The sequence below is a fragment of the Enoplosus armatus genome, chromosome 10 (genome assembly GCF_043641665.1).
Source record: "Enoplosus armatus isolate fEnoArm2 chromosome 10, fEnoArm2.hap1, whole genome shotgun sequence".
NCBI classification, from domain to species: Eukaryota; Metazoa; Chordata; class Actinopteri; order Centrarchiformes; family Enoplosidae; genus Enoplosus; species Enoplosus armatus.
In genome coordinates this window covers 8240730-8267587 of record NC_092189.1, presented here as the reverse complement: position 1 = coordinate 8267587, position 26858 = coordinate 8240730, and the positions used below count along the sequence as shown (strand labels likewise).

Sequence of the window (26858 nt, the reverse complement as noted above, 5' to 3'; positions counted from 1 at the left end):
TGCAGTGTGTTCTGTTGTAATTATGTATTTATATGTGACTGATAAAATACTGTTTAATACTGTGACAAAGCAAAATGTTGCACCTGATCTCTTCCCTCTCTTTCATCTTAGTGATATCATCCAGTTTTGATGGTTTATGGTTTATTAGGTTTGGCTTTGGGGACCACTTTAACGGTGGTGGACACTGATGTGGCTCCTTGCAGGTTCTGGGCGGTGCAGGTGTATGTTCCCTGGTCCACATTCCTCATCTCGTCCACCAGGAGGACAGACTGAGACTGCTGTCGAGCCGCTCCTCCACCGACTGGACTGATGCTCTCTTGAGTGTACAGAGGCCTCCCGATCTGCAACCAGCACAGGTGAAACAAACACATACTGTACAGAACGGGAGAAAAGGTTCCTCTTTACAATAAGCCGTTAAGTCTGCAGCTTAAATGTTAATAAGTCATTGATGAATAGTTACAGGCCTGGATGTGCTGCAGTCCATAGTTTAGAAGCCTCTTAACTAATAACAAACTAGCTAGAAAGACACAGTAAGCTATAATGAAAGATGATGTACATAAACTACACAGATACTTCACTTAATTTGTCTCACAACCATCCAGAAAAAAATATATATTTTCATGCATCAAAATGTCTTATTACTGATCTGTAGAACATTCAAGTTTAGATTTATTATCATTATCAGCGCCTGACCTGCTGTCCTGGGTATTCCCAGGTGAACTCTACAGCCACGTCCTGTTCTCCCACCACAGAGCAGCTGACACGCAGATTCTCCCCCAGAGCCACCGAGCTTGACGAGGCCTGGATCACTGGAGCAGGAGGAGCCATGGGGTCTGGTGCCATAATGTGGAATACACATAGGTGAGTTATGTAAGTGATAAGTCACACCAAACAATGATTTAACAGTGGCTTAGTTATTTATTAGTCAGCATAATGAAACTGTGTCTGTGTTAATACAAATAGTTACTTGTAGTGCTGCAATTAACAAGTATTTTTATTGTTGTTAAATCTGTCAGTGGTTTTTCTGATTCACCGTTTAGTCTATAAAATGTCAAAAAAACAACAACTAGAAAAGGCTAAGTACGAAAGTCGAAATACAAATACTGAAAGAAGCTGAATTAGCAATTAAAGTTGAAGTGTGAATTTAAGTGTAATAAGTGAACTGTCAGTCGAAGTGTATGCAGAAAAAATGACTTGAAAGTGAAATTAGTACCAGTTCAAGTGTATAAACTGAAACACGATTTTAGCTGAAAGCAGTTGGAGTGAATTGTGTATGAACAGAGGAAGTAGTGAGAGTTTGAAGAGCCAAAGAAAATATGTTTTTTCTAGTTGTTCAAAATGTGAAGACCTGAGATCTGAAAGGGTTTGAAGTGTCAGTTGAGGTGTAAGCATTGAAAGGAGTTGAAATGTCAGTTGTTTGTTTTGATCAACAGTCAAATACCCCAAAGTACATCAAGTATATAAACAGAAAAGGTCGCAAATCCTCACATTAGAAAACAAATTTTTAGCCTGTTGCTTAATAAATTACTTTAACAACCGATTATCAATTAATGTGTGTGTTGATCGCCTAATAAATCATTTTGAATGTGATCTTCTGTATAAGTACATTTGTCAGCCCTGTGCTGATCTGTCTACCTGTACATAGTATTTCTCTGCCTTCCTTTCTGATACATGCTAGGCCCCTCATCAACAATAGAATAGTCGACAAATTAATTCATGATTAAGGGAATGGGCGACTTGGCGGCAGCACTCACAGTTAACATAGATGAGCATGTACTTGGTGGAGCTCTGCCTCAGGTTGCCCAGACTGGCTACACAGTACAAGGCTCCAGCGTGATAAGGCCGGGGTCGATTAATGGTGAAGCCCTTCTTGACATTAAACGAGATCTCCGTCCCATCCACCGCCACCTCCACTGGTGGAAACTCGCGGTGCAGAGTTACTTTGGCCTCAGGTGACGTCACCTGGCAGGGGAGGAGCGTCGGCCAGTTGGTTCTCAGCTGAATCACCTCGTAGTAGTCGGATGACGGAACAAATAGTTCTTGTGGGTCTGATTGGTACAGTGAGAATATGGCAGATTGATGATAAGATAACCCTTGCAGTTAGGAGAGGTGCACGTGTAAGCATCAATAAAGTTTATTTATTGTACCGGGAAAGAAGACGAAGACCTTGACAGCTTTGTCATACTCCTTCCTGCAGTCTGTGTCTTCACAGTACATAGGATAACAGGTGTACTCCCCTGTGTCTGCACCAGTCGTGTTGACTAACGTCAGAACGCCGTAGCGCTCATGTTGGACAATCCTGCAGGGCCAAAACAGTCAGAGAGAATACTGACTCTCCAACAGATTTTATCATTCTATCATTAGAAGAACATATTGTACACCATGCATGATAAAGGTTTATCATCTCTTACCTGAGCCTTCCATCATCGTCCTCCTCCAGGTACGAGGGGACGCTCCACTGCACAGGTTTGCCCCTGCACCTCAGCTCCAGGGTGTCTCCTGTCGGCACACTTACAGTTTCTCCCACCTTCTTAAACTTCCCCCTGTTCAGCACCTTTATGTGTCAGATACAAAATCATACAGTTTTACAAAAATACCACAGATACAGATGCAATTTTGCTGTCAGAAGCTATTGTGTGCTAGACGAAACACCTGCGTGAGGAAGGTCTGTGCTGGGGATGCAGGTGTAGCTTTGATCTTGGGTTTGGCTGTTACCGCTCTGGGCCCTTTATTTGTTGATGTCCCAAGTTTGGGAAGTCTGCTTGGCTTGGGCTTCCTCCCTGGAGTGGTCCTCTGTTCTTGGGCATCTTTTTGACAATGAGCTACACAGAGTACAGAGAACGTGATGGTTTGCAAATGTAGCTACAGTCAAGTAAGCCATGTCGTTCATTTGGCCAACAGAAATCTCCCGTCCTCAGTAATACTAGGAACACATGTTCACAGAGCCTCTCAGCAAGTGAATAAAGTCACTTACCTAACTCGAAGATTAGACCACAAATAAGGAGAGCGCTCAGCACCAGCCTTCCTTTTGAGGCAAGCAAGTTCCCCAAAGGCATGATTGATCAGTGGGATATCAAAGCGGTCTGTGGATCGCTAGTTCAACACAGAGAACGCACTGCAGAAACCAAAAGGAAGGAAGGAGAGAAAGAGAGAAGAGGAGGAGGAGGAGGAGGGCAGAGCTTGCAAAGTGAGCCGTCAGCTGTTTACCAGAATCACACAAATTCCTCGTCCTGAGAGTGGCATTAGCACCCCAAATTCCTCCTGACTGGCTCAATGGAGGCTTTCAAGCCTGTCTGGACCAATGAGGGTCCAGAGACAGAGGCCCCTCCATGTGGAATCGCACAGCCTGTTTGCTTAGCTGCTGGACTGGAAGTGTGCTAGCAGCATGAGTCTGGCCCTCCAAAACACATTACACAGCCCAGACGAAGACTGTGGCAAGGCTGTTAAAAGCATTTGGTACCCAGTATACCTTGTGTCCAACATATAGTGATCGTCTTTACACAGGTAAAACAAATCACAGCTTTAGACTAACATAAAATGCACATAATCATAGGCCTACATGAAAAATAACATATCTTGTAAGGTGAGATTTATCATTCTTACATCTGTTTATCTGTTGTGAGAGGCAGGCAGCTTTTTAATTCTTCGTGTTTCATGTAATGCATAAAAATAGCCTTTAGGTGCTTTTCAACACTGACTTCTATTTTGAATTCTAGTGTGAAACAATTCTGTGAAAACAAGATATTAATGTAGAAATCCACCTTGTAAACAAACCTGACGTGACTTGACAATATCTCTACCTTCACAAAACATCCTCTGAGAAATTACGTGTTTCTAAACAGGAGAATAAATTCAGGTTTTGCATATTTGATTAATCCATAGCATGATGTACCCAGTGAGAACAATGTAAACCTTTCCTTTCGAGTTACTAGCTAAGCCTCGATTTTGAACATGACCCAGGTAAGCTGCTGTGATGGTTATGAAAGGTCCTTTTGTTCCCAGTGAACTCTGGGTAGTTTTGCCGTCTCTGGCTCTTTATCCAAGATTACGAGTGGAACCGGACTGTTTTCATCAACATGGCCTGCAGAAAATGAACTCCAGATTGTAGTCGTCTTGAAAACCAAATTCTCTCTTTTTTTAATTAAGGAATACATTTACAATATATCATTAGAAAACATGTACAGTTTCCGTATTTACACTGTGAAACAATAAACAATTAATAAGGTGAGTCTTTAAACAGGAAAAAAAATGACAGTTCACAAGATTTTCTGTATCTACATTGTCCATACTTTTGTACAGTTTAACTTTGATATGTAAAAAAAACTATTTTCTTGTTGCTCATAATCATAATTAGAATTGTATCAATAAATTTCTACATTTTACAATTGATAAGAAAAGTGTAAACGTGTTATTTAAGTGTAATAAAATGGGAATTATCAACAGAAATAGTTTGAGCCCTTTTTTCTTTTTCAACATAGCTATAAACTACACAGAAACAGGCAACACAGATCCATAAATGTGTCAGGCATCATTTCAGTGTTGACAATGAGAATATTTAGATAAATTACAAACTCCATCAACATGTAATAAAGTGTCAACGTGGAATAAAAGTTAACAAGTTGGCCCATCTGTGTTTGAACACTGCAGAAACAGATCAGCACCGGTGCATGTGAAACAGTAGTTACACACTTAAAGCTGTTACTCACTGTAACATCTCAATCTATTTCTCCCTGCTCCGGCCCAGCTCAGAATTTTTCTTCTTTAATGATATCCTTGTCTGTTTTGCCGCTGACAGTTTCAATCATCATCTGGCCGGCCATGAGACGCTTCCTCTGAACACTGTTACGCACGCCGTAGCCAAAATAGATGAGTAACCCTGGAGGGGGAGGATGGGGATCATTACAGTTCAGCAACTAACTCGATAAAATCCCTCTAAAGCTTTCAAGTAGAAATATGGCCTCACCCACTAACATCCAAATAGCGTATCGCATCCATGTGTCTCCTCCTAACTGGACCATCAGGTAGACGTTGATGAGTGTGCTCACTAAAGGCAAAGCAGGGAGTAAGGGCACCTGTGAACAGAGAAAATTGGATTTTCTAGTTGATGCTTATTAGAACTTACACACAAAACGTGGGTGTAATTGTTCTGAAGCACAGCTAAAATATTCTCACCATGAAAGATGCCTTGGTGGCATTTTGTGGGTGCCTCCAGATGAGGAAAATGTTGAGCAGCAGGATGGAGGCGAGGATGCAGACGACCGCCACACACCATGCTTCCACACGGACCAGAGCATCTAGGGCTTGGGCCAGGGTGACGCACAGTGCAATCACGCATGCAACTGCAGAAGAAGAAAAGATGAATGATCAGTTTGTGGAGCCAGAAAGGAAAAGGAACGTTCAAGGAAATTGTTGGTGGTCAAAAAAAGGTACTAGAGTGCTAAAGAAGCAATTGAACAGCCACAAATGCTTCAGTAATGTTTGTTTCACGTACCAGAGAAGATAGTCAAGATGGTGACTGTTCTTGAGGTGTGTGAATTGGGAGATGATGGAGGCTTCAGGAAGCTAAACTTGGTGTTTGATTCTATGATGTGTAGGTCTGTGTCTTCAGATGGACCCTCTTGGTACCTTGATTGCAAAAAAAGATAGAAATATGTAAGAAATTGAGTTTTGCTCTATCCTTGATAGATACATAGATAGATCAAAAGATAGACAGACAGACAGACAGACAGACAGACAGACAGACAGACAGATAGATAGATAGATAGATAGATAGATAGATAGATAGATCGATAGATAGATACCTCAGTATTAAGATGCATATGGCCACAAGGGTGTAAGCAAACAGAGTGCCGATGGACATCATTTCCACCAAGGCTTCCAGGTCAAACAGCAGAGCCATGATGGCTAAAGATGACAAACAGGGAGGATGGAGTTAAGACTAAAAACCTCACCACATGTACACAGAAGCGGAACATCTGTACCTGCCACGAATCCAGACGATATGGTAGCTATAGCAGGACTGCCCTTGGAGGTGACTTTGCTCAGGGATTGGAAAAGCAGGCCGTCTCTTGCCATGGCGAACAGCACCCGGGGCATCGGGAACATCGAACCCAGCAGGCTGGAGAGACAGTGTCAGTCAACAGCCATCTAACTCGGCAACACGCCACGTAGAGTGTAGCAAGTTCTGAAATGTTTTTCCATAACTTCTCATCTTGTTCTCTTGTACCTATCAGTACGTACTGTACTGGCACACTGTTAGTACAAAAAATGACACTGTAAATTGGGAACAATTACACTGTATGTTGTGGTATAAATATAAAATGCTTTTAGTCCCAGGCCAGCACAGCTTCTCTTTCATTTAGAAACAGACTGGCAGAAAGACAGATTATTGGCCACAACATCTCCATGCTGATTTGTCATTTTGTCTCAACCTAATATGAGCGATGGCTTATCTTATTTGGGAATGTGTTTGCTAATGATTGACCCTTTGCTGATTAATTAAAGTCATACTTTAATTTGCTTTAAAGGTAAAGTCAGCTTGTTAGACTCAAGACAGTTGACCTTGATGCCAAATGGAGAATTGTGATGATTCCTTTGTTTCTTGATGTTATTTGAGGCTCTTTCACAGTTCTGGAGAAAATATGTGTTACTTTTTATCATCATATACAGTATATCTCATCTTTTTTCATCTTGTCAGACAAATAAACAAAACAAAACTTCCGGCAGTCACACTGGTGGTACAAGCTCCACTTGTTAGCAAAAATCTAGTTCCCAACAGAAGCACTATTAGTATCAGTCTAGTCTGAGAAAACTGTAAAGCTTCTGACATTCTTCTTACTTTATCTGATCAGACATGGCTGTGTTTTGATTATCTACCTCTATTTTAACATCATATTTCTCTTTTACACTGATTCCAAACCCAGTATATAAATAAATAAAAAAAGTAGGTATCCAAGGTATTCAGGTGTCCTGGAATGACAAGCCACATCACATGACCCTGACTATACCACCAGCAGTTTCATACCTGGTGGACAGGGCACACAGCGACCCCACAGCCACGGCGTATTTAGCGGGACCCCAGCCGACATATTCAAAGGCCACTGGCAGGGGGCTTTTTTCACTGAGCATGTAGTAGGGCATCATCAGGGTTAGAGCAGCAGACACAGCAAAGTAGGCCAGGAAACAGATGAGAAGTGAGGCCACAATGCCTAGAGGGACAGACTTCTGGGGGTTCTTCACCTCCTCACCTGTGAAGAAAGAAACAAAGAAGTCAGTGATAGTTTAAATGATATTCCTCCTCTTGCTGTTTGATGTCACATGAAATTAAAAGAGTGGTATCCCACAAATATGACAAACATCTTCACACGCCAAGTTTTAGAAGTTTTGAAAAGAGTGACTGGGATTACAATTGGGTGCTGATTTCTAAAGAGTCTTTTAAAAAATATTACTGTGTATTGTTGTATTAAAGCTATTGTAATATAATGTATTACTAATAATTTATGATTAATATGATTAATAATTAAATCAATACATTATATTTGGTAATATCAATAAAACATGGCCACAACATGTTTTATTCACTTATTTTGGTTGATAACACGATACAAGAGGAGGAATCATTAACTGATGATATAACAGTAATAATGTGTGTACTGTGATCATTCATGAGACCAATAAGAATGATCATTTACTCCTCTTGTGAAGTAATAAATCATCATATAATAAGAGTTAAATGTTCATTACAGTTCATTACTGCCCCTGTAAATACCAGATTGACAAACACAAAGCTAAGCGCCATGTCTGGAGCTTTTAGCCATCTCATGACCTTCATCAGATGGAGATTGCTCAGCAGTCAAGGAGATGGTTCGGTTGTTATCAGTTGAGCGAAATTCCATACTTCATCACATAATAACAACTGAGCCGTCTCAAAGTGAGCAAACTGATTGATTGGTGTTAATATTACAAAGCAAATGTGTTCCCTGAACCTTTTTGTTGTATTGTTCTGTTCAATTAGTAGCTGATAACAAATGCATTAACAGGACGCTACATTTCAACAAGAAATTGCGCCTAATTTAATTGAATTACAATTGAGTCATATTTCAGCAATAGCACACCAAACATATTGAAATCTGTTGCTGCACTGCAAAGTTTGGCACACATTTCTGCTTTGTCACTGTACATAGAGTATTGTGCGTATTTGATCCCATATTTATTTAGTAAAGGACCATCTACTGGCAAAAACTGATACTGATAAAGGGAGAAGTTGTCCTCTCACCTGTCGTAGCGATGCAGTCAAATCCAACAAAAGCGTAGAAACATGTTGCAGCTCCGGCCACCGTTCCACTGATGCCATAGGGGAAAAATCCCCCCACTCCATACTCACTTGTCACATTGGCAGAAGAGCTCCAGTTTCTGCAGCGGGTTAGAGAGCATTATTGTGTGGTTATTTACAATAAGACAACCAGCAGAGCAATACCATTGTATTTATGAAAGTCAGGATCCTGCACACACCCAAACACAGACAGGATTATATTGCTCTGTGACATTACTTGAGTGCTGTTGTGGCGTTTATCAGAGCCTCTTCACTGATTTGCCAGTTGGCGATGTTGCCCTTGATGAATCCAGAGATGGTCACAAACAGCAGCACCAGGATGTTGATCGCTGTGAAGATCTTGTTGATTGTGGTTGACTCTTTCACTCCAAATGCCAGCACACCTTCATGGCAAACACGGTGAATGTTAATTATTTTGTATATATTACTGTCGCCACCATAACGACAACCAGTTTCATCCTTTTACCTGACAGCAGCAAGATGAGAACAGCGGCAAAGACATCTGGGTAAGGTGCCAGGCCAGGGAGGCCCATGGCGGCATGTTCTTCTAAGTATTTTGATATGTGGCCCCCTATGAGGTCATCAAATGTCCCGCTCCATGCCAGTGCAACACTGGATGTCCCTGAGCAGATAGTGACAGAAAGATGCAATAAACCAATCAGCCTGAGTCACCTTTTAACTGTAGTCATAAACAGAAACTACTGATGATGATGTTTAAACCACAATCCTGATTTATGTGGTTATCAACATGCAAGCAATGAATTTAACAAGTGGGTGATGTGTATTATTTGATACTAATCATAAAAGTAGTCTTTTCAGACAATGATATGCAGTACAAAGTTGCCATGTATGCAATGTTCCAGGTAAACAATTAACAGACGTTGGGGCCCCTTTAAGATAAGATGTATTGTTGTTTTGGCGTAAAAGAAACATTCTCTTAAACTTTCAAATGTCAAACTTTCACCGTTAAAAGAGCCATTGAGAATCTGCTTCTACAGCAGGTGAAAGGTCACCGAGTGTTTAAGACTGCCATGTTGATGGTTGATCATTTATGGGTTTCACTGTTCTCAGTGAGCCAAACATGTTACATAAGAGGAAAACATCTGTTTTTCACAGGATGGAAATCACAAGTTTGAGCCAGAGATGAATATTTAGGTGGAGATTAAATTGAAATAACATTATTTTCTGCACATTTTTGGCATTTACAGGCAAAAGCACTCATCATTAACTTTTCAAATCAACTTTCGGTCTGACAAAACTACTATCATGAGAGGACTTGTTCTAAAAACGTACACCTTTGAATAAGAGATATGATAATCGATTGTAATCGATAATGTATGAAACATCACACTTGCCTATGACGTAGGAGAGTAACAGATTCCACCCAGTGATAAAAGCCAACAGCTCTCCAACAGTCACATAGCTGTAAAGGTACGCTGAGCCTGTTTTGGGAACCCGGGACCCAAACTCTGCATAGCACAGCCCGGCGAATATGGATGCCAGGGCGGCGATGAAGAATGAGATGATGATGCTGGGTCCAGCAGTGTCTCTGGCCACCTCTCCAGACAGGACGTAGACCCCGGCCCCAAGAGTGCTGCCCACACCCAGGGCCACCAGGTCCAGAGTGGTCAGGCATCGGTTAAACGTGGACTGCTCCCCCTCGGGCTCCAGGGGCTTCCTCCGAGACAGGCTCACCAGAAAGGACTTTACCGCGCCGCACGGCATGCTTCTAGGGGTTTGGATCAGGATGGAAAGATGTGGGAATTGTATAGGGAGAGACAGTTTGGTGTTATTGAGAGAGAGGGAGTGTGTGGGAGAAAGAGTGAGGGGAGAGGAGAGGAATGGGGAAGAGAGGGCGGATCAGTGAACCTGTCAGTGAATAATTGTCAGGTCAGCCCCGCAGTAGAAGATTTCCTCTTTAAAAAAAAATTACTATTACTATTTTCAATCTAACAGTGGCCTTACGTTGGCAAAAGGAACTATTTAATTTGAGACTTTGACAAAATTCTGTTTTGTCAAAGCTTAATGGTGTTCATGTGATCAAATGTAACACACATGACATGCCCTAAAAATATTTCACTGAATCTACATTAAGGACAAAAGAAGAATTCACTCACCTCTTTTACGTAATCCTCTGCCTCACAGGTGTGCTTAGAAGAGACAAATAATAGGATCCGTCATTCAGTTATATCCCATTATTCTTTTATACATGCGCTTCTTTATCAGCCACCTGATATGATAGTGCTGATGCCTGGAGATTTCATTGCCGCCCACAGCACAAAAACAACGCCCTGCTAGAGGACTGCACTTTACTCAACCTTCAATTACTTGCACAATTACTTCCTTGAACATGTCTGAGGAATGCTTCATTTATAATTTGCTCTTCCTCTGGCTATGAAAACAGTATTTTGTAATTTGTGTTCTCACCTCACCAGAGCAGTATCATGTCAGAGATTATCACTCCTCTCAGTTTGAGTCGGGGCTACTTGTGATCAATCACTGCTAAAATCGGATGAAAAAACAAAATTAAAAACACCTTTATATCTCTCCTCTCCACACTATACAGTCGTGCTGGTGTTAGACATGCAAAGCGTCCTTTATGTCAACAGAAAAACTGGGAAACCGTGTTTACATTTCCTGTGATGACATGTTTTACCTAAAAAGGCATTTTTTATTTTCTTTACCTATTGTAAATGACTGCACCTGCTGCACAGTTTCTTCTAAACCAGAAGAAATTTAGTTATTTAATCCACATTTACAGTATCACAGCAGGGACGGAAGAAATGAGAAGGAAATTAACCAACCCCTATGGAAATTAAACAGGGACAGTGTTACATTTGTTCGTTTCCTCAGTCACTCATACGAGAGCTGCGGCTTTGATAATCTTTTCATGATTATGCCTTCAAGATAATCCAAAACTTTAAGGTACACATTCATCTACAACTTTGGATTTTGTCCTTTACGAAAAAGCAAAAAAAGAAATGTCTGCATGTGGCATCAGTAGAAACTCAGAAAGATGAAAAACCCTGACTACATTCCCCATGTCTGACACCCATGAATAAAACATGGTTATTTATTGCTTTTCAGACAATATGTCATACCCTCCAAAACTGTACTGTATGTTCTCAAAGTGTGTTCACATGCATGTGTTGCTGAGAAACAAGCCTGTGTTGGAGTTTTCCTGCTTGCCTTATAGGAGCCGTGTCTCCATCTCTACCTGGAGGTGTGAGCCTGCCAGAGCAATGGCCCGATGAGTTCATGAAACACAGGAGGACAAAGCAGCTTTCATGGCTTATGCATGCAGCAGGCTGCACACTTACTCTTTGAGAGGTAGCTTTCGCCTTCTCATCCCCCATCAGGAGATTTCAGCTCACCTAATCCCCCCTGGCATCTACTTCAGCATGCAGGAGGCGAGTGGGAAGGCCTCCTGTGTGGACGGTCAAAGTACCTTTGACCAAACCTTAAAGCTCAGGCTTCCTATCTGCAGATCTCACAGGTTGAGATATCGTTTCCAGAAGGACAATGGAGTAATGCTTAACTAAACAACAGCTACTACGCACGTGTGCAGCTTTACGATCAGAGGGTTGATCTGAATCACAGTGAAGCTCAGTTTATGCTCATGAATGAGTTGTCTACTGTGTATTTAAAGAAACATCTCAGCTGCAGTGTAACAGATAAATGTTGCTTTCCATCATTAAAAGGCACAGATGCAGGTTAAAGCAGAGGTCAGGGAGATGAATCTGACTTGCTGGTGGTTATTTTATTCAGCAGATACACAAGTTCTTTACCTTGTCTTCAGTCCCACGAGGAGTGACTGGTGACTGTGTGGTGAAAACAGCGCAATGAGGCAAAAATATCCGTGCTGTTGACTTGGATGAAGGAAACATGATTTCTACTGCGATATATACAAGACTGGCCCGTGTGACCCTCCCACTCAATGGAATTACTTACAAAGTCGCCTTTCTCACTCCCGACCAGTTTGGATCATAATGTGGTCATTATTGCGTGGAAGGCACAGGGTGAGAATTGTGAACAGCAAATCCTATTCAGAATGTCAGAAATGCTTTTGTGCTCGCTTCATTTGTTGTTTTGTTTTCACAACTTTTCATTCCATTTTTTTTAAATTCATGAATTTATATATAGATTTTAAGGAATTTAATCTGTTTTGGGGGATTGAACGGTTCTGAGGAATAGCTGGGAGATAATTAATCATTATAATTATACAGAGTTTCCAGATGCCTCTGTTATTAATAAAATAAACCATCACTGGTTAGTTTAAAATATATGTAGATTGTGGAAAAAATAAACATGTAGATTGTGAAATCATGGATGCAATCAAAATATTTTGAGAGGTTTAAATACACAATTAACCCATTTTCTGTACATTATAATAACCTTATTAGCCTTGGGGATGTTGCTGAGTTCAGAAATGAGGGTCAGCTTCTGATCAGTGTGCAATGCATTTTCAAAGCAGAAGAGGTCAGTACAACAATTTCAATTCATCACTGGTGCCGCCCACCTCCATCTGTGTTTACCTCACATGGCCCCCTCTCACTCTGAACACCAGAGGAAGGAAAATAAAAGAAGCTCCACAATAATATGATATGACGGGAAAACAGACCATGCAGCATGAACTGTTCAAAAAGAGGCTTGAATAAAAAGTGTCCTCTCATGTTTCCACAGTGAGCTGAGGTCAGGGGATGTCAGGGGGCATAGCAACCACAAAGCAAAAGCTAAGGCCAGTGACGCTGTGGCAAGCCGCTTTAACATTTAAAAGCTAGACTGGATGAATATTGCAGATATCTGTAATTCAATTCTTCCTGTCCACAATTGTCATTTCAGATATCCACACTGTTTTACTAAAATAAATTAAATTGCATCAACTAAAAAGCTCAAAACAATTTAATTGCTTCCACTCAAAAATTGCTTCAAAAATTTTATTGAATCAACTCAAAATTTTAGTAGATTTGATTTAATTTATTTGAGTTGATTGAATTGAATTTAATCTATTTATCTACTTAATTTACTTAATTTTTGAACCAATTCCATTTGTTTGGTTTTTCCTAGTAAGGATTTAAAGATATCCTAAATTTTGTTTTGACTAGTACAATCAAAGTTGTAGATATCTTGAAATACAATCTCTACTCATAAGAATGTTATTATGGATATCTTTAATTACCATTCTGACTAGTGAGAATACAATTTTGACCAGGACAAATGCTATTATGGACATCTAAAGAGTAATTTACAGATAGGAGTGTGGTTTGATTAAATGTTAAAACGGCTTGGCATAGTGACTTCCAGTCAGAATGAAACATGGAGTCATCTTTCTGCTACATGTGGCACTGGACTGTCTGTAAGCCTCTACGCTTCCTGGAAGTCTCCTCTCCTCTCTCATCATCTCTCCTGCAATCACACTCAATATCTCCAAGAATGAATGCAGTACTTCAAAAACTCTGCACAAAACATCACAGGAACAGTTTGTTCCTCTCCTATCATATCACCACTGAGAGTTTATGGGAATGACATGACATGTGGACTACCTCCCCTCTCAAACTATGCTGGTGTCTCTCTCCCCCTCTTACTTGGATGGTCTGACAGGACAGAAATAGAGCAGGCAAGCTCTCACATCAGTGCCAGCAAGCTCCCCTCACATTTGAACTCTCAGTCATGTGACAAAGTTCAGAAATTCCGGCAAACGGATTTAAAGTGAAGCCTGTGTACTTCCAAGAACAACATGCAAGATTGCGCGCTATTGATGCTTTACCAATTGCTTTTAAATGTTTTTAAAGACAGATACATGTTTTGTCTACTTGTTTGCAGTAAAATAAATGAATGCTAGAATGGAAGCTGCTGGTGTCTGCGTTTCCCAGATGCAGCAGAAAGAGATGTGCGTAAAATTGTGCGTAAAATTGCGCAGCCTCCGTGAGTTAGATTTCAGTTAGGGCCGGATGTTACCCGGTCACATACGTTTTAAATAGCATTCCCGTTACCGTAAGACATTGCACTGCTACATTCAGGCTCACACAGACACGCTGCGAGAGAAGCTGCGCGAGAGAGCGCCGCAGTCGTTGCGTCACAGAGGACACGTAGCGGGACGGCCTGAGTCTGACCGGAGGAGACAGGCGGGTTAGCGGGGACAGAGCTGAGACAGCAGGAGCACTCTCACCGGACACCGACGCTTCCTGCACAGAGAAGGTGAGCCATTTTCATTTGGAGACCTCTTCACGCCGACCTGCCGATTAAAACCGCGTCTTCAGGGACAACAGATCGCGACAGAAATACGGTCTGTTGAGGCATTATTAAATGTGAAATTGCAGTAGACAGCAAGATTCCCCTGAAAAAGAAGGATTTGATTAGTGGAATAAGTGGATATAAAAACAGTATAATTCATCACAAGGCTGAATCGTCTTTGTTTTTTCTTAGAGAAAAGTCTAAATCTATAGCTTCTGAAGTTTATTCCACCATATGGGTACAGAGAAGGGTGTGGCTCTGTACATTTAGAGGCCCACTCCCCCCAGACCTTGATTCTGACATTAAGTTAAACTCTCCATGCTATTTTGGGAGAGCTTCACTTTTCTCTTAAACAAACAGTGCAGCACTTAAAACCTGGATGGAGTTTTCTCTCTTTCTCTCTGTAGAAAAGCTGAATGAGCATAAGTCTACATTTGTCAAACATTTGTCCACTCAATTTGATCTGGCCTGCAGATATTCTGCACTGTGATTCTAAATTCAGAAATATAGTCAGTCAAGCAAAGTTAGTAGCTGGGCCTCCATATGCTTTACTTGTCTGAATGGCTGCATTATACTTTTAGAGTATGGCAGCATGGAAAATGTGACTAAATACTTTTCCTGTCAATTGGCTTAATGCAAATTCCACCCACCAGCATGTCAGTTTAGGTGAATGTGAAGTCTTATAGAATAGAAACTGGTCTCCCTGATCTGCTTCTGGAGCTGTTCTGCAGAATCACTGTAGGTGGTGATCAGTTTTAAGCAGCTGTCAGGCAGCACACTGAGCAGACCACCACATTAGATTTACTCAGGAAAAGGAGGGATCATCATCATGCATACTGCGTCTTTGCAACATGAGTTCTCACACATTGGAGGGGAATGACTCCTTCACTCGGGGGCAGGGTTGTTTTTTCAGTGCTGCTGTCCAGGCCTACATCAGCATTTTTCCTCTCTTCTAGGCCCCAAACTATTGATTCCTGCTCAGTGTTGACACAGAAGACCAAATATAGAAATGGTAAGTAGACAGGACTGTTCTCATGTTGCATTATGTAAGTATGATGTTGATTATATCTGAGCAGATCTTATGTCTGTGGAGCATGGATGGTTTTGTGTACCATTGAATGAGGTGTGGACAGAATGGGGTCATTTTTCTGCCACCTACCACCATGTGAGTCCTCCCCATCATAAAGGCAGCAGTGTAGGGTGTCATTGCTACCCTGTGGCACCTGCACATCTGATAGACACACCTGACAGCCTCTTTCCAAAGGCAAAGGCTTTGTAGAATTATCAAAGGCTTGTGGCAGACGTCCGACTTTCTTGTTGCTCTTAATTATACTCTGCAAAGTTGTGGCCTTGGCAGCAGAAGAAACAAGCGGCACCCAGGAAGGAAGGAAGGAAGGGGTAGAAATTCAGCTCATAACATTAAATCCACATTAGGACTTTTCCACATTAGGCTGTTGCTAGGGGCTTGTGTTTGTGGCCCTGTTGCTATGTGTGTGAAGCTCTCCAGCTGTCGTGAAGAGTGATGGTCGCTGTAGTGAAGCAGAGGATCACAGCATGTACAGTGGCCCCTCAGCAGGGTGGAGAGCACATTTTGGCTGACTGCCTCAATGCAGCAGTAATCTTTACGACAGCAGCTGCAGTCAGAGCTTTCAATACGCAGGCCAGGTTTTCATTTTTCCCACAGTGAATGAGCTTATAACATCACAACTTCATATAGAGCCAGAATGATAGAGCTATAATCATTTTGTGTGAGCAGTGACTTTCATTTTTTCAACAATGCCCTTATGCAGTGCTTTATATTTTCTTTACATGCCCAATGGAGTTTGTTTGTATGTGTCCTTGTATGACAGACCCCTGCAAAGGGAACTACTTTGTGTGCAACCTGACTCCCTGCTGCTCGTACACACCCACTGTCCCTGCCCCTGGACACATGCACCGGCCTCACACACACACACAGGCAGGCACATACACAACAGGCTTTCCTCTGATCTGTTGGGGCTGAGACAGGTGCAGGCAGTCAGCTGCTGTAATGGCAGGCTTGGCTTCACCTCCTGTCCCAGTGTCCCGTCACTTTCAGTTTTACACAGTCCACTACTCACACCCTGCAACGAAGAGTGGGTCAAGCCAGTGAACTGTTAGAAAGCGGGATATGCAGTGCAAACTTATACAGTCTAGGCTTGTGACCCTGAAAAAGCAAAGTTCATTTTGAGTCCAACCTCTTTCTCAGCATTATAAGCGGTCTGGGTTGAGGTGGGCAGCATCTGCAGTCAGTCTATAATAGTCAGTCTGTTATAGATCAAGACTACAGTCACGCACTCAGGCTCAGCGAGGCTTTGAGCTAATTGCTAATGTCAGCATGTTAATGTGCTGATGTTTAGCAGGAATAATGTCCATAATCTTAGTGTAGCGTGTTAGATTTGCTCATTAGCACTAAACAAGATCAGTAAAGTACAGAGTCTGATGGGAATGTCATGGGAATGTCATATATCAGGTTTTTATTCATAAACCAAAGTATTGGGCAAATTAAAATGTTGACCTGATGGTAGCACAGGGGACATGAATGTCTACTGAATTACATGACAATCCATCCAACAGTTCTCAAACTCATGCTGGCGCAAGAGGAAAAGTCAGAGAAGTCAGTAGGCTTTATCCTCAGGGGGCCATGAATATTTGACCAAATTATGGATATATTACCATCCCAAGAGCCAAGCTGCTACCGTGGCAAAAAATGAGAATAATATATTTATGTTATACCAAGAATTACAGACTGATTCCATTAAGCAGGCACCTTTGTTTGCCCTGGCTGTATTATTTGTGGTTTTGTAACTTTTTTCTGCCATCATTGTTGTTGTTATGACTTTTAGACTTGTATGAGCTGTGGCTAGTAGCCTACAAATTCAGTTGAACTACTGAACTATGAACCTTTTTTTTTTCAGGTGTTCAGAGGCACAATAACAGATGCTTCGGACTTTGATCCCAGCGCTGATGCTGAGACCCTTTACAATGCCATGAAAGGCATCGGTGAGTGAGTGCCTCACTCCTCCATGACGATCGGTCACGGAGGTGAAAATGTCCCGAGATGCAGTCTGAGGTCAGTTTCTGTGGCTGAGACTGAGGTTGTTGAAATTGTTGCTTTGTCTTCCTCAGGTAGTGATAAAGAGGCCATTCTGGACCTGGTCACCTCAAGAAGCAATGCACAGAGGCAGGAAATTACTGCAGCCTACAAAAGCAACTTTGGAAAGGTACAATAATCATCATCTTATCCCTTATTTTTGTTTGCTAGAGAGGGTTAATAGAATAGCATGCCAAATAGTAACATAAAACACATTTAGACAGTAGTTATAACTTCATGATGTTTTTGTTGCTTCAACAGGACCTGATTGAGGATCTGAAGTATGAACTGACGGGCAAATTTGAGCGTCTCATCGTCAGTCTGATGAGAACCCCAGCCTACCATGATGCCAAAGAAGTCCATGATGCAGTTGAAGTAAGACATTGACCTCATAGTGAGATACTTACTCATACTCCAGTCACATAATTAACTTAATGCTCTGTTTCAAGGGAGTAGGAACAAACGAGAGATGCCTTATTGAAATCATGGCTTCCAGAAACAACAAACAGATACACGGGATGGTTGAAGCATACAGGGATGGTAAGACGTGTTAAATAAGATGCCATTGGAAATCAACATATTATTTGTTTAGCATCTCTCTACATTTTACATTGATGTCTGTGTCTCCAGCCTATGGCAGAGACATAGAGGAGGATATAACCATGGACACGTCAGGTCACTTTAAGAAGATGCTGGTTGTTTTACTTCAGGTCAGTTCACAGAGGAGTTGATATTATCACCAGCGAAGTATCCACTCAACCATACAGTGACTGTCTTGGCCACAATACCTTTAACCACTGGCTGATCAGCAGTGTGTTGTTTTGGTTTGATACTTCCAGGGGACCAGAGATGAGTCAGGAGTGGTGAACGCAGACCTGGTGGAGCAGGATGCACAAGTGAGATTTAAAATTATTCTTTTATGACTAGTAAAGAAGTGCAGCATGCCTGGGCTTATTGACTTTATATGGCCTTTATTTAAAAAGCCAGTGTAACTTTTGTTAACTTTGTGTGTATAATTTTCTCCAGGCTACTTTAGTAATACAATATTATATATACATACAAATATTTGTTTTTTAAAGTAACATATAGGTGACAGTTGAATTGCCTCATTTCAGTATATTGTCACTTTGTTCCACAAGATTTATTCAAGACATTGTTGAAACAATCAAAACACACTGTGTATTGACTATATTGAGACTACAGGCACGCTAGTGGCTCTGTAAGGCCACACATTTAGGGATTAGCGTATCTTAAACATGAAACTGTTTCACCAAATTATCCAGCAATCTTTAACATTAATGACCCACATATGATATTAATTTGCAACGTACAATTAAGTTACTGATTAAGGTAGATGAGCCCTGCATGCAGTGTCTGAAACATTTTGTTTGTTGATCTTCTACATGATGAGTGCACATACGCAACAGAGCAATACATATATATATATATACATACATATATATTGTTATTGTAAATATTTTTAACTTTTATTTTTCACTTAAATATTGTAAATGTGTATATTCTTTATTTTCTATTTCTTATTTTTTATATTTTTGTACATACTCTTATTTCTAAATTTATGCTACTTTCTACTCTTGAATGGGAGCACCAGTACTGTATAATTTCCCCCTGGGGATCAATAAAGTATTTCTGATTCTGATTCTGATTCTGATTCTCATCCTGTGCTTTCTTGCCTCTGTGTAGGAGCTGTATGCAGCGGGAGAAGAGCAGTGGGGGACCGACGAGGCCAAATTCATCATGGTCCTGGGAAACCGCAGTGTGACCCACCTCCAAATGGGTTAGCACAGCTCTCGGGGAAATTAACACGACAGTGAGGCAGCCGGACATTCCCACTGTGACCTCGAGTCTCTCAGGAGTTAATGGCACATTAGAGACTGTTGTCAGAGTGTAATTGGGGAATGATGGGTTGTAGTACACACTCCTCTACCACTGTCCCTTCTCTGTCTGATGCCAAGAAAACTGTCTGAGGCCTGCTGTTCAGAATTTAAATATGTGCATCGCAGAGAGCAGGTCACTAAAGATGAATGATGATGATTTGTTCAAAGCAAAGAGGCCTGGTGTAACAAGATGCTAGCAGCTCTATGAGGCCGTACTTAAGCACAGTGGTGCTTTGAGCTAGCATCACCAAGGTTATCAGAATTTACCCTCAAGGGACCTTAAATATCTGTATGAGTACAAATATATGAGCATGAGATAAATTACGTAATGTTGTCTTCTGTTTGTTTAGTTTTCGATGCATTCGAGAAGATTGCAGAGATGTCCATAGAGGACAGCATAAAGAATGAGCTGTCTGGGGACTTTGAGAGGCTGATGCTGGCTGTTGGTAAGAAACACACTGAAAGTACCGCTTCATGATGACATGGGGAATTTCAAGTTGTCAATTTAACACAAGGGCTCTCTTTTCTCACAGTGCAGTGCATAAGGAGTGTTCCCATGTTCTTTGCCAGGCGCCTTTACAAGTCAATGAAGGTAACCATAATAGTAAAAATAGCCATTTCAACACAGTCATTAAGACATGTTTTTCTTCTTAGCGGCAGATTGCAGTCTAACTTTTTGATGTGGTATTTAAAATTGATTGGGACTACTTATGGTTGCCTTAGTATCGTGACCCTGAACACTTGTCCTCTCCTTCATTTCCAGGGTCTTGGTACAGCTGACAACACCCTGATCAGGATCATGATTTCTCGCTCTGAAATAGACATGTTGGACATTCGAGAGTGTTTCCGTTTAAGATTTGAGAAGTCACTTTATAGCATGATTAAGGTTGGTTAAAAACTAATAAGATTTAAAAAATGTACTTGAAGATCATTCACCTATAACCTGATTCTGCCTGTGTTTAAACCTGTCAGGACGACACATCGGGGGATTACAAGAGGACTCTGCTTAATCTGTGTGGTGGAGATGATGAGTAAGTTACAGTATGGCTGCAAGCAACAGCAGCAACCAGATGGGGGTGACAGAGCACCACTTTTCAGGAGTTATTGTTTTCTTAGGGGATTAAAACTCAGAAAAACACAAGATTAAAACTTATGTACTTAATGGGAGAGGCATGTTGTCATTGCAACAGACATATTGAAACTACTTGGTGAAGTTGATATCCAAAGATTGTCTGAAAGCGAAGAAACACTGTTAAGTTTATTTAATAGTAGATCCATGTTCCTAGAAATGTTGGCTTTGCTGAGTGTGTTCTCTTGTGTCAAACTGATCATTACAGCTTAGCTGGAGAGTTCTTCCCTGAAGCTGCTCAGATAGCCTACAAGATGTGGGAATTAAGTGCCATGACCAAAGTCCAGGTTTGCCCCCCCCCCCCCCCCCCCCCCCCCCCCCCACACTTTAGATGTGTTATTGCATGTTTGTCTTGGCAGTGGCATGCATCCTAATTACCTGCTGGCCCTGCAATGACCTGCATCATGCAGTGCCACGAACTTGTGCTGATAACACTGCCATGTCTGCACAGTGAATGCTTTGTGTAACTCTGGATAGGATCAGAATGCCGTTCACTCAGATACAAATAGTTTTTGTTATAAAAAACGCCGTTTGCCTCGCTTTGTCCTTTTCGTGAATGTCAAAAAGATCTCAGCATTTTGGTCAACAAAAGTTCGTCTCACTAACGCTCCATAAAGCAGAGTTGTTTTTCAGCCTGCCCGCCTTTTAATTGTTGGTGGTGTCATGGCATCTAACCTCAAGAGGCCACACTCCCCCTCAAATGTCAAGATATTGTTATCAGAAATCTTAGTGTGCTGTATTCAGAATTATGATATCAGTGGATTAATCCAACGGATGGAACAACAAGCTCTTTTCTCTTTTGCATATATTGTAGCGTTCTGCATGTTTAGTGCTTACACGTCTGGTGTATGTAATCATATTATATTTAATATGTACTTAATCGAGTGAAACTGTATGGCTTTGCCACTCCACATTATGTGTGTGTGTGTGTGTGATTATTGAACCTCACACTTCTGATTGTGTCACTCCACTACCTCAGCTAAGGCCAACACTCCGCCCTGCACCCAATTTTGACCCTGCTGCTGATGCACAAGCGCTGAGGAAAGCTATGAAGGGATTCGGTAAGCCACCCTGAAAACTAAAGCACATTTACACCACTACAGTTTTACAAAATAAATGTTTCACAAATGTTACTGCCAACAGGAACAGATGAAGACGCAATCATTGACATTGTTGCACAGAGAAGCAACGCTCAGAGGCAAGAGATCAGACAGGCCTTCAAATCCCTCCTGGGAAGGGTGAGGGAAATTGTTTATTGAAAATCAAAAATAAATAAGGACTCAAGTTGGAACATATTTCTTTACTCTTCATCTTTTGAAGCACATGTACATCGACCACGGGATATGTAAAGATCTCATTGGTTATTTGCTTCAAGCTTCCTGCAGCGAGTTTATAACAACTCAGTGTGCTTCATCTGCCCTCAGGACCTGATGAAGGACCTGAAGTCTGAACTGTCAAAGAACTTAGAGAGGCTGATCATTGGGCTCATGCTGAACCCCGCAGAGTTTGATGCCAAAATGATGAGGAAGGCGATGGAGGTACAGTCCAAAGTCTAGACCTAATTTTTCTTTTAATAAGTCACAGGCTGCCTACAGGTACATTGTTGACGTGGTTGATTTACAGTATATGTGTAGTAGAGAGAGAGGAAATGTACCCCTTCTGAATCATTTTCCAAGTCTGTGATGGTTGATGGCCCAGAGATGGCACAGAGAAGTTGGTGCTTGAATGCAATGACAGTTACACAGAATGCATTTGAAAGTCAAATAACTTTGCATTTTAGGTATTTATATTCAAACAAAAATGTAGGTATTCAAACACTGACTGAATTCCCTTGTGTAGAAACCTGACTTATCCTTTACTCTGAACAGACAAGGATTGAGTGCAAAACACCTTGATGCAGTGGAATTTAACAATTTGCTCATTTGAGGGAATGTGGTCAAAATACAAATCAGTACAAGAACTAAAGAGATAACACCTGCTTGCTGCATTTCTCAGCCTTGAGAAATGTGCTATTTAGGCTCAAAAAGTCAAGGTACCCCTGTACTGAGGCATTATTTGGAAGCTCTGTCATTCAAAGACAAATGGAGATTATAAAAATAGGAACAAACACAGTGAAACATTGATTTTGTGAGTACATACGAGGAGGCACGTTTCACACATACTCTTTTCTCCGCTGTGTGGTGTGGTTCTTGTTTATCTGGTTTGTTTGTTGTTTTGCTCCTCTGCCTTTTTGTGCGTAAAACTCTTCATTTTGACAGGGAGCCGGGACAGATGAACACGCTCTGATCGAGATCCTGGTCACCAGGAGCAATGAGGAAATGCATGCCATGAACGCTGCTTATCAGCATGGTGAGTTTGATGCTAAACAAAAAAGTCTTTAAAATCACTTTCTTGATCTGGAAAGCTTTTACATACAGTATATCATGTACCCACACTTCACAGCCTATAAGAAGTCTCTGGAGGAAGCCATTCAGTCAGACACATCAGGCCACTTCTGCCGCATCCTTGTTTCTCTCGTGCAGGTAATGTTCATCATCATGAGAACTTAGACTGTGTTTAATTTCCATGCTCACTCACTGGTTGCAGTCTGTCTGCTGACTGTAGCAGATAACAAAAAAGGTCCATTTAATCACATGCACACTTTCTTTCACAATGTCTTACACCACACATTAAAGACAAAACAAAATGTTCTTGGTGACTGATATTTCATAATTAATCATTTACATTTAACCGTCTTTACTCTGTTCAGGGTGCAAGAGAGGAGGGCCCTGCAGATGTGGAGAGAGCTAATGCAGATGCTCAGGTGATTTAGTGGTTCCTGCAACATTTCACTGTGTTAAAATGTGAAATGGAAGAATGGGTTTGAATGTTTGTTCTTGTCGTTCCTCTCGAACCTACCAGGAACTTGCTGATGCATGCAATGCAGAGTCTGATGACATGGAGATGAAGTTCATGAGCATTCTGTGCACCAGAAGCTTCCCCCATCTTAGGAGAGGTACAGGACAAGACAGATAGATCACAGTGATCAATTAGTTCCGAATCTAAATGTGTATGTTAAATATCAATAACAAAATGAAATGGATAACTGGATAAATGGATCATACTTTTTGCTATTCGCAGTATTCCAGGAGTTTGTCAGATACACCAACAAGGACATTGAACAGATTATCAAGAAGGAGATGTCAGGAGATGTCAAAAATGCCTTTTATGCCATAGGTAAGTACTGTGCTTGATCTTAAGTATTGTAATATTTTGCTTCTGAGTGCATCACAGTGTATACTGCTGACAACATCTATTCTGTGACTCCTCCTCAGCCCTTTCTTGCTCTCTCTTCGCTTTGCAGTTCGCAGTGTGAAGAACCAGCCCTCTTATTTCGCAGACCGTTTGTACAAAGCCATGAAGGTATTTATTCACAGTGCTTTAAATATGTTTATGCCGCTGTATAATTCTAGCTGCAGCACGTCGCCCGGGCTTTGCATGCCAGATGAAGCAAGTGATAAGGTCATATTTGTATATATATTACTGTTGCTAAATGCTCTCAGACAGTAGCAGGTACTGTAACTAAATCAGAATAAACTAAGCATCTATTGATCTCCTCTGCAGGGCCTTGGCACAGACGACAGAGCGCTGATCCGCATCATGGTGTCCCGTTGCGAGTTTGACCTTTTCAACATTCGTAAAGAGTTCAAGGAAACACATGATGTGTCCCTCCATGAATTCATCCAGGTAGAAACTATGATTGTAAGTCAGAGTATTTGTCTACTAACACTCTGTTGGTTTGTTGTGTTCTCATCTCATCTGTGTGTCTCTGTGGAGTTTTTGTCTTCATTCTGTGTCAGTGTGTGTTGCACATCCTTCTTCTGCTGCTGTGGTGGGGTACGGTAATCTATAGCTTCCTGCGGTGGACTATGGGTCTGTGGCTACTGCACAGCTGTTTAGGAATTTCCCTTGCATACTTAACTTCCTCTATATCCGCTGTGTGATTGGCTGACAGCTGCAGCGACAGGAAGCACCCAGAAGCAGTTCTATAATAGCTTACAGATGAAATTACCGTGACACCAATACAGGCAAGCAAGTAGGCTGCCCTGGACTTTGGGAGAAATATTATCAAATCATGCAACAGGAAGGATTGCCATATACACAGAAGTGTGTCTTTTGTAGAAAAATTACAATCTTTTGTACATAAATCTTTTGTGTAGAAAGTTCTTTTAGGTTGTCAATTTCAGTTGCAGAAGAGATTTTAGTCAAGCTATTTGTCAGATACTAAGTCTGTAAATTTATTTGATAAATTAGAAATTTCAACCAATTTACTGAAAAGTTAGAATCAATGACATCTCAGAGCAAACAAGTGCATTTAAAAAATATATATATTGAGAAGATTCATACAAATCCCATGTCTGTACATCCATCTACCAGATCCTCTAAAGCTACCAGCTCCAGCTTTAGAGATGCTGGTAAGTTTTGTAACTTACCACCACTTACTTAACTTTGGACAGAGCCAGGCTAGCTGTTTCCCCTTGTTCCCAGTCTTTGTGCTAAGCTTAGCTAAGATAAGCTGCTGTATGTAGTTTCACATTTCCAATACAGACGTCAGAGTGGTATCAATCTTCTCATCTGAGTGTGAGCGTAATTCCCCAAATGAGGAACTATTCCTTTAAAAAGATAGTCTTAAATGTTTGTGATGATGATTATAACGATATAAATCTGTATCTATGAGTGTCAGCTGATGTTAAGGGTAATTTCACTTTTAATTCCCGTGTTGATTTTAGTTCAGCAGAGTTCAGCTCGTCCCCATGACACTCATTCATTCAACATTAGCGAAAGATAAACAGTTTTGCTATTGTGTGCGTGAGAAGAGTAAGAAATAAACCCTGCTTTCCAGTCCAGCTCTGTGATGACCAAATGTTAGCAGACATAAACATGATGAAAACAGCATTATATGTTAATTCAAGCTCCTTCTGTGTTTGTTTTCCATCATTGTTCAGGGTGATACCTCAGGAGACTACCGTAAAACCCTGCTGGTGCTCTGTGGAGGGGAAGATTAAACTTGTCACAAGTCTGCAGCTCTCCGTTCACAGACTTCAATGAAAAATAACCATGAGACAAGTCTGATCACAGAGTGAAATTGTGGTGGTTCCTGTCAGTATCTATTGTCAGTGTCCTTAAACTGCTGCCACTCCTCAGCCAAACCACGTGACCTATGACCTCCCAGCCTTCCAAGCCAGTTTTCTGCTCTCTTGTCTGATCATCCTGTCCGTCAGGATGATGTCTTTCTTTTATTACATGTAACATGAAGATGTTCACGTTGGTGTGGAAAGGTGCCTCACATGCACTGCATATTGGAAATTAGAAAGTCTGATAGTGCCTTCAGATTGCAGGCCGTCCAATGATTACTGTGATTTTGAGGTATCATATATGCCTGAATAAAATGGTTAAAATACAAAGAAATATTGTCTTTTTTCTTTCTTCTTACATTTTAATGTATAAATCAAGTTCATGTTTAATGTAAATCACACTAGCTCACACTTCCTCTAGCTGTATCTTTTTTTTTCAGTATGTGTTCTGGGTGGGGTGCCCTGGTTTGTATTTGGCAGGGCAGCTCAATGATTAACTGTGTTGATACTGGTAGAATGGGAATTACATCATCAACATCAGGAAACCCCCACTCCAATTCAATGCCCCTTCTGCTTAAAACAGTAAAAAATACCTATAAGTTATTTAGAATTATAACAATTCATTCAAACAAATATTTTAATTCTTTGATCGCAGCTGTTAGCTAATGTTGTAGGGCCTAAATCTAAACAAATCAGGCCCTTGTTAGCCCTTACAACCACTCTGCTTCTTTACATTCAAACACACTTTAGAGTTATAGCATGACTTCCTCCGCTGCGCGACTACATACCGTGACTGAACAGTTATACCCATACACATTTAAATGAGCAAAAAGAAAACATGTCGTTTACACTTAACTGTAATATGTCACTTTCGTGTGTCGCAGTAGGACTTGGTATACTTGTTGATGCAGAGCAAAAGTACAAGACAGCTGCCTCTGTTCTTGTCGATGTCTCAGTTCATTGCGTATGTGTGAGTGCAGCTGTTGTCAGGCCATCTTTGAGTTAAAAGAGGAAAGAAGAAAAAAGACGTATGTGGCGA

General features: G+C 41.1%; 3 protein-coding genes across 3 annotated transcripts; 1 reads left to right on the top strand and 2 right to left on the bottom strand.

The window, feature by feature from the left end:
* Positions 1 to 65: 65 nt before the first annotated feature.
* Positions 66 to 3056, bottom strand: LOC139291649 (platelet-derived growth factor receptor-like protein). Its single transcript, XM_070913749.1, has 7 exons — positions 2975 to 3056; positions 2653 to 2822; positions 2412 to 2554; positions 2148 to 2299; positions 1755 to 2048; positions 694 to 833; positions 66 to 341 (listed from the first exon to the last, which is right to left on the bottom strand). The coding sequence occupies exons 1-7, from the start codon at positions 3054 to 3056 to the stop codon at positions 135 to 137; spliced, it is 1188 nt and encodes a 395-aa protein (XP_070769850.1). The 3' UTR covers positions 66 to 134.
* A 1689-nt stretch (positions 3057 to 4745) lies between these two features.
* On the bottom strand, positions 4746 to 10593 carry LOC139291515 (cationic amino acid transporter 2-like). Its single transcript, XM_070913567.1, has 12 exons — positions 10572 to 10593; positions 9688 to 10098; positions 8799 to 8954; positions 8550 to 8715; positions 8276 to 8412; positions 7025 to 7247; positions 5982 to 6118; positions 5802 to 5904; positions 5492 to 5625; positions 5173 to 5339; positions 4964 to 5072; positions 4746 to 4876 (listed from the first exon to the last, which is right to left on the bottom strand). Exons 2-12 carry the CDS (start codon positions 10055 to 10057, stop codon positions 4746 to 4748), a joined length of 1833 nt encoding a protein of 610 aa, XP_070769668.1. The 5' UTR covers positions 10058 to 10098; positions 10572 to 10593.
* Positions 8864 to 26138, top strand: anxa6 (annexin A6). The gene is made up of 24 exons (XM_070913010.1): positions 8864 to 8883; positions 17511 to 17587; positions 17714 to 17808; positions 17940 to 18053; positions 18128 to 18218; positions 18309 to 18388; positions 18518 to 18574; positions 19383 to 19476; positions 19927 to 20022; positions 20110 to 20168; positions 20340 to 20462; positions 20549 to 20607; positions 20914 to 20992; positions 21685 to 21766; positions 21849 to 21943; positions 22130 to 22243; positions 22964 to 23054; positions 23148 to 23227; positions 23455 to 23508; positions 23607 to 23700; positions 23826 to 23921; positions 24049 to 24107; positions 24309 to 24431; positions 25691 to 26138. The coding sequence occupies exons 1-24, from the start codon at positions 8864 to 8866 to the stop codon at positions 25748 to 25750; spliced, it is 1992 nt and encodes a 663-aa protein (XP_070769111.1). The 3' UTR covers positions 25751 to 26138.
* The last annotated feature ends 720 nt before the right edge of the window (positions 26139 to 26858 follow it).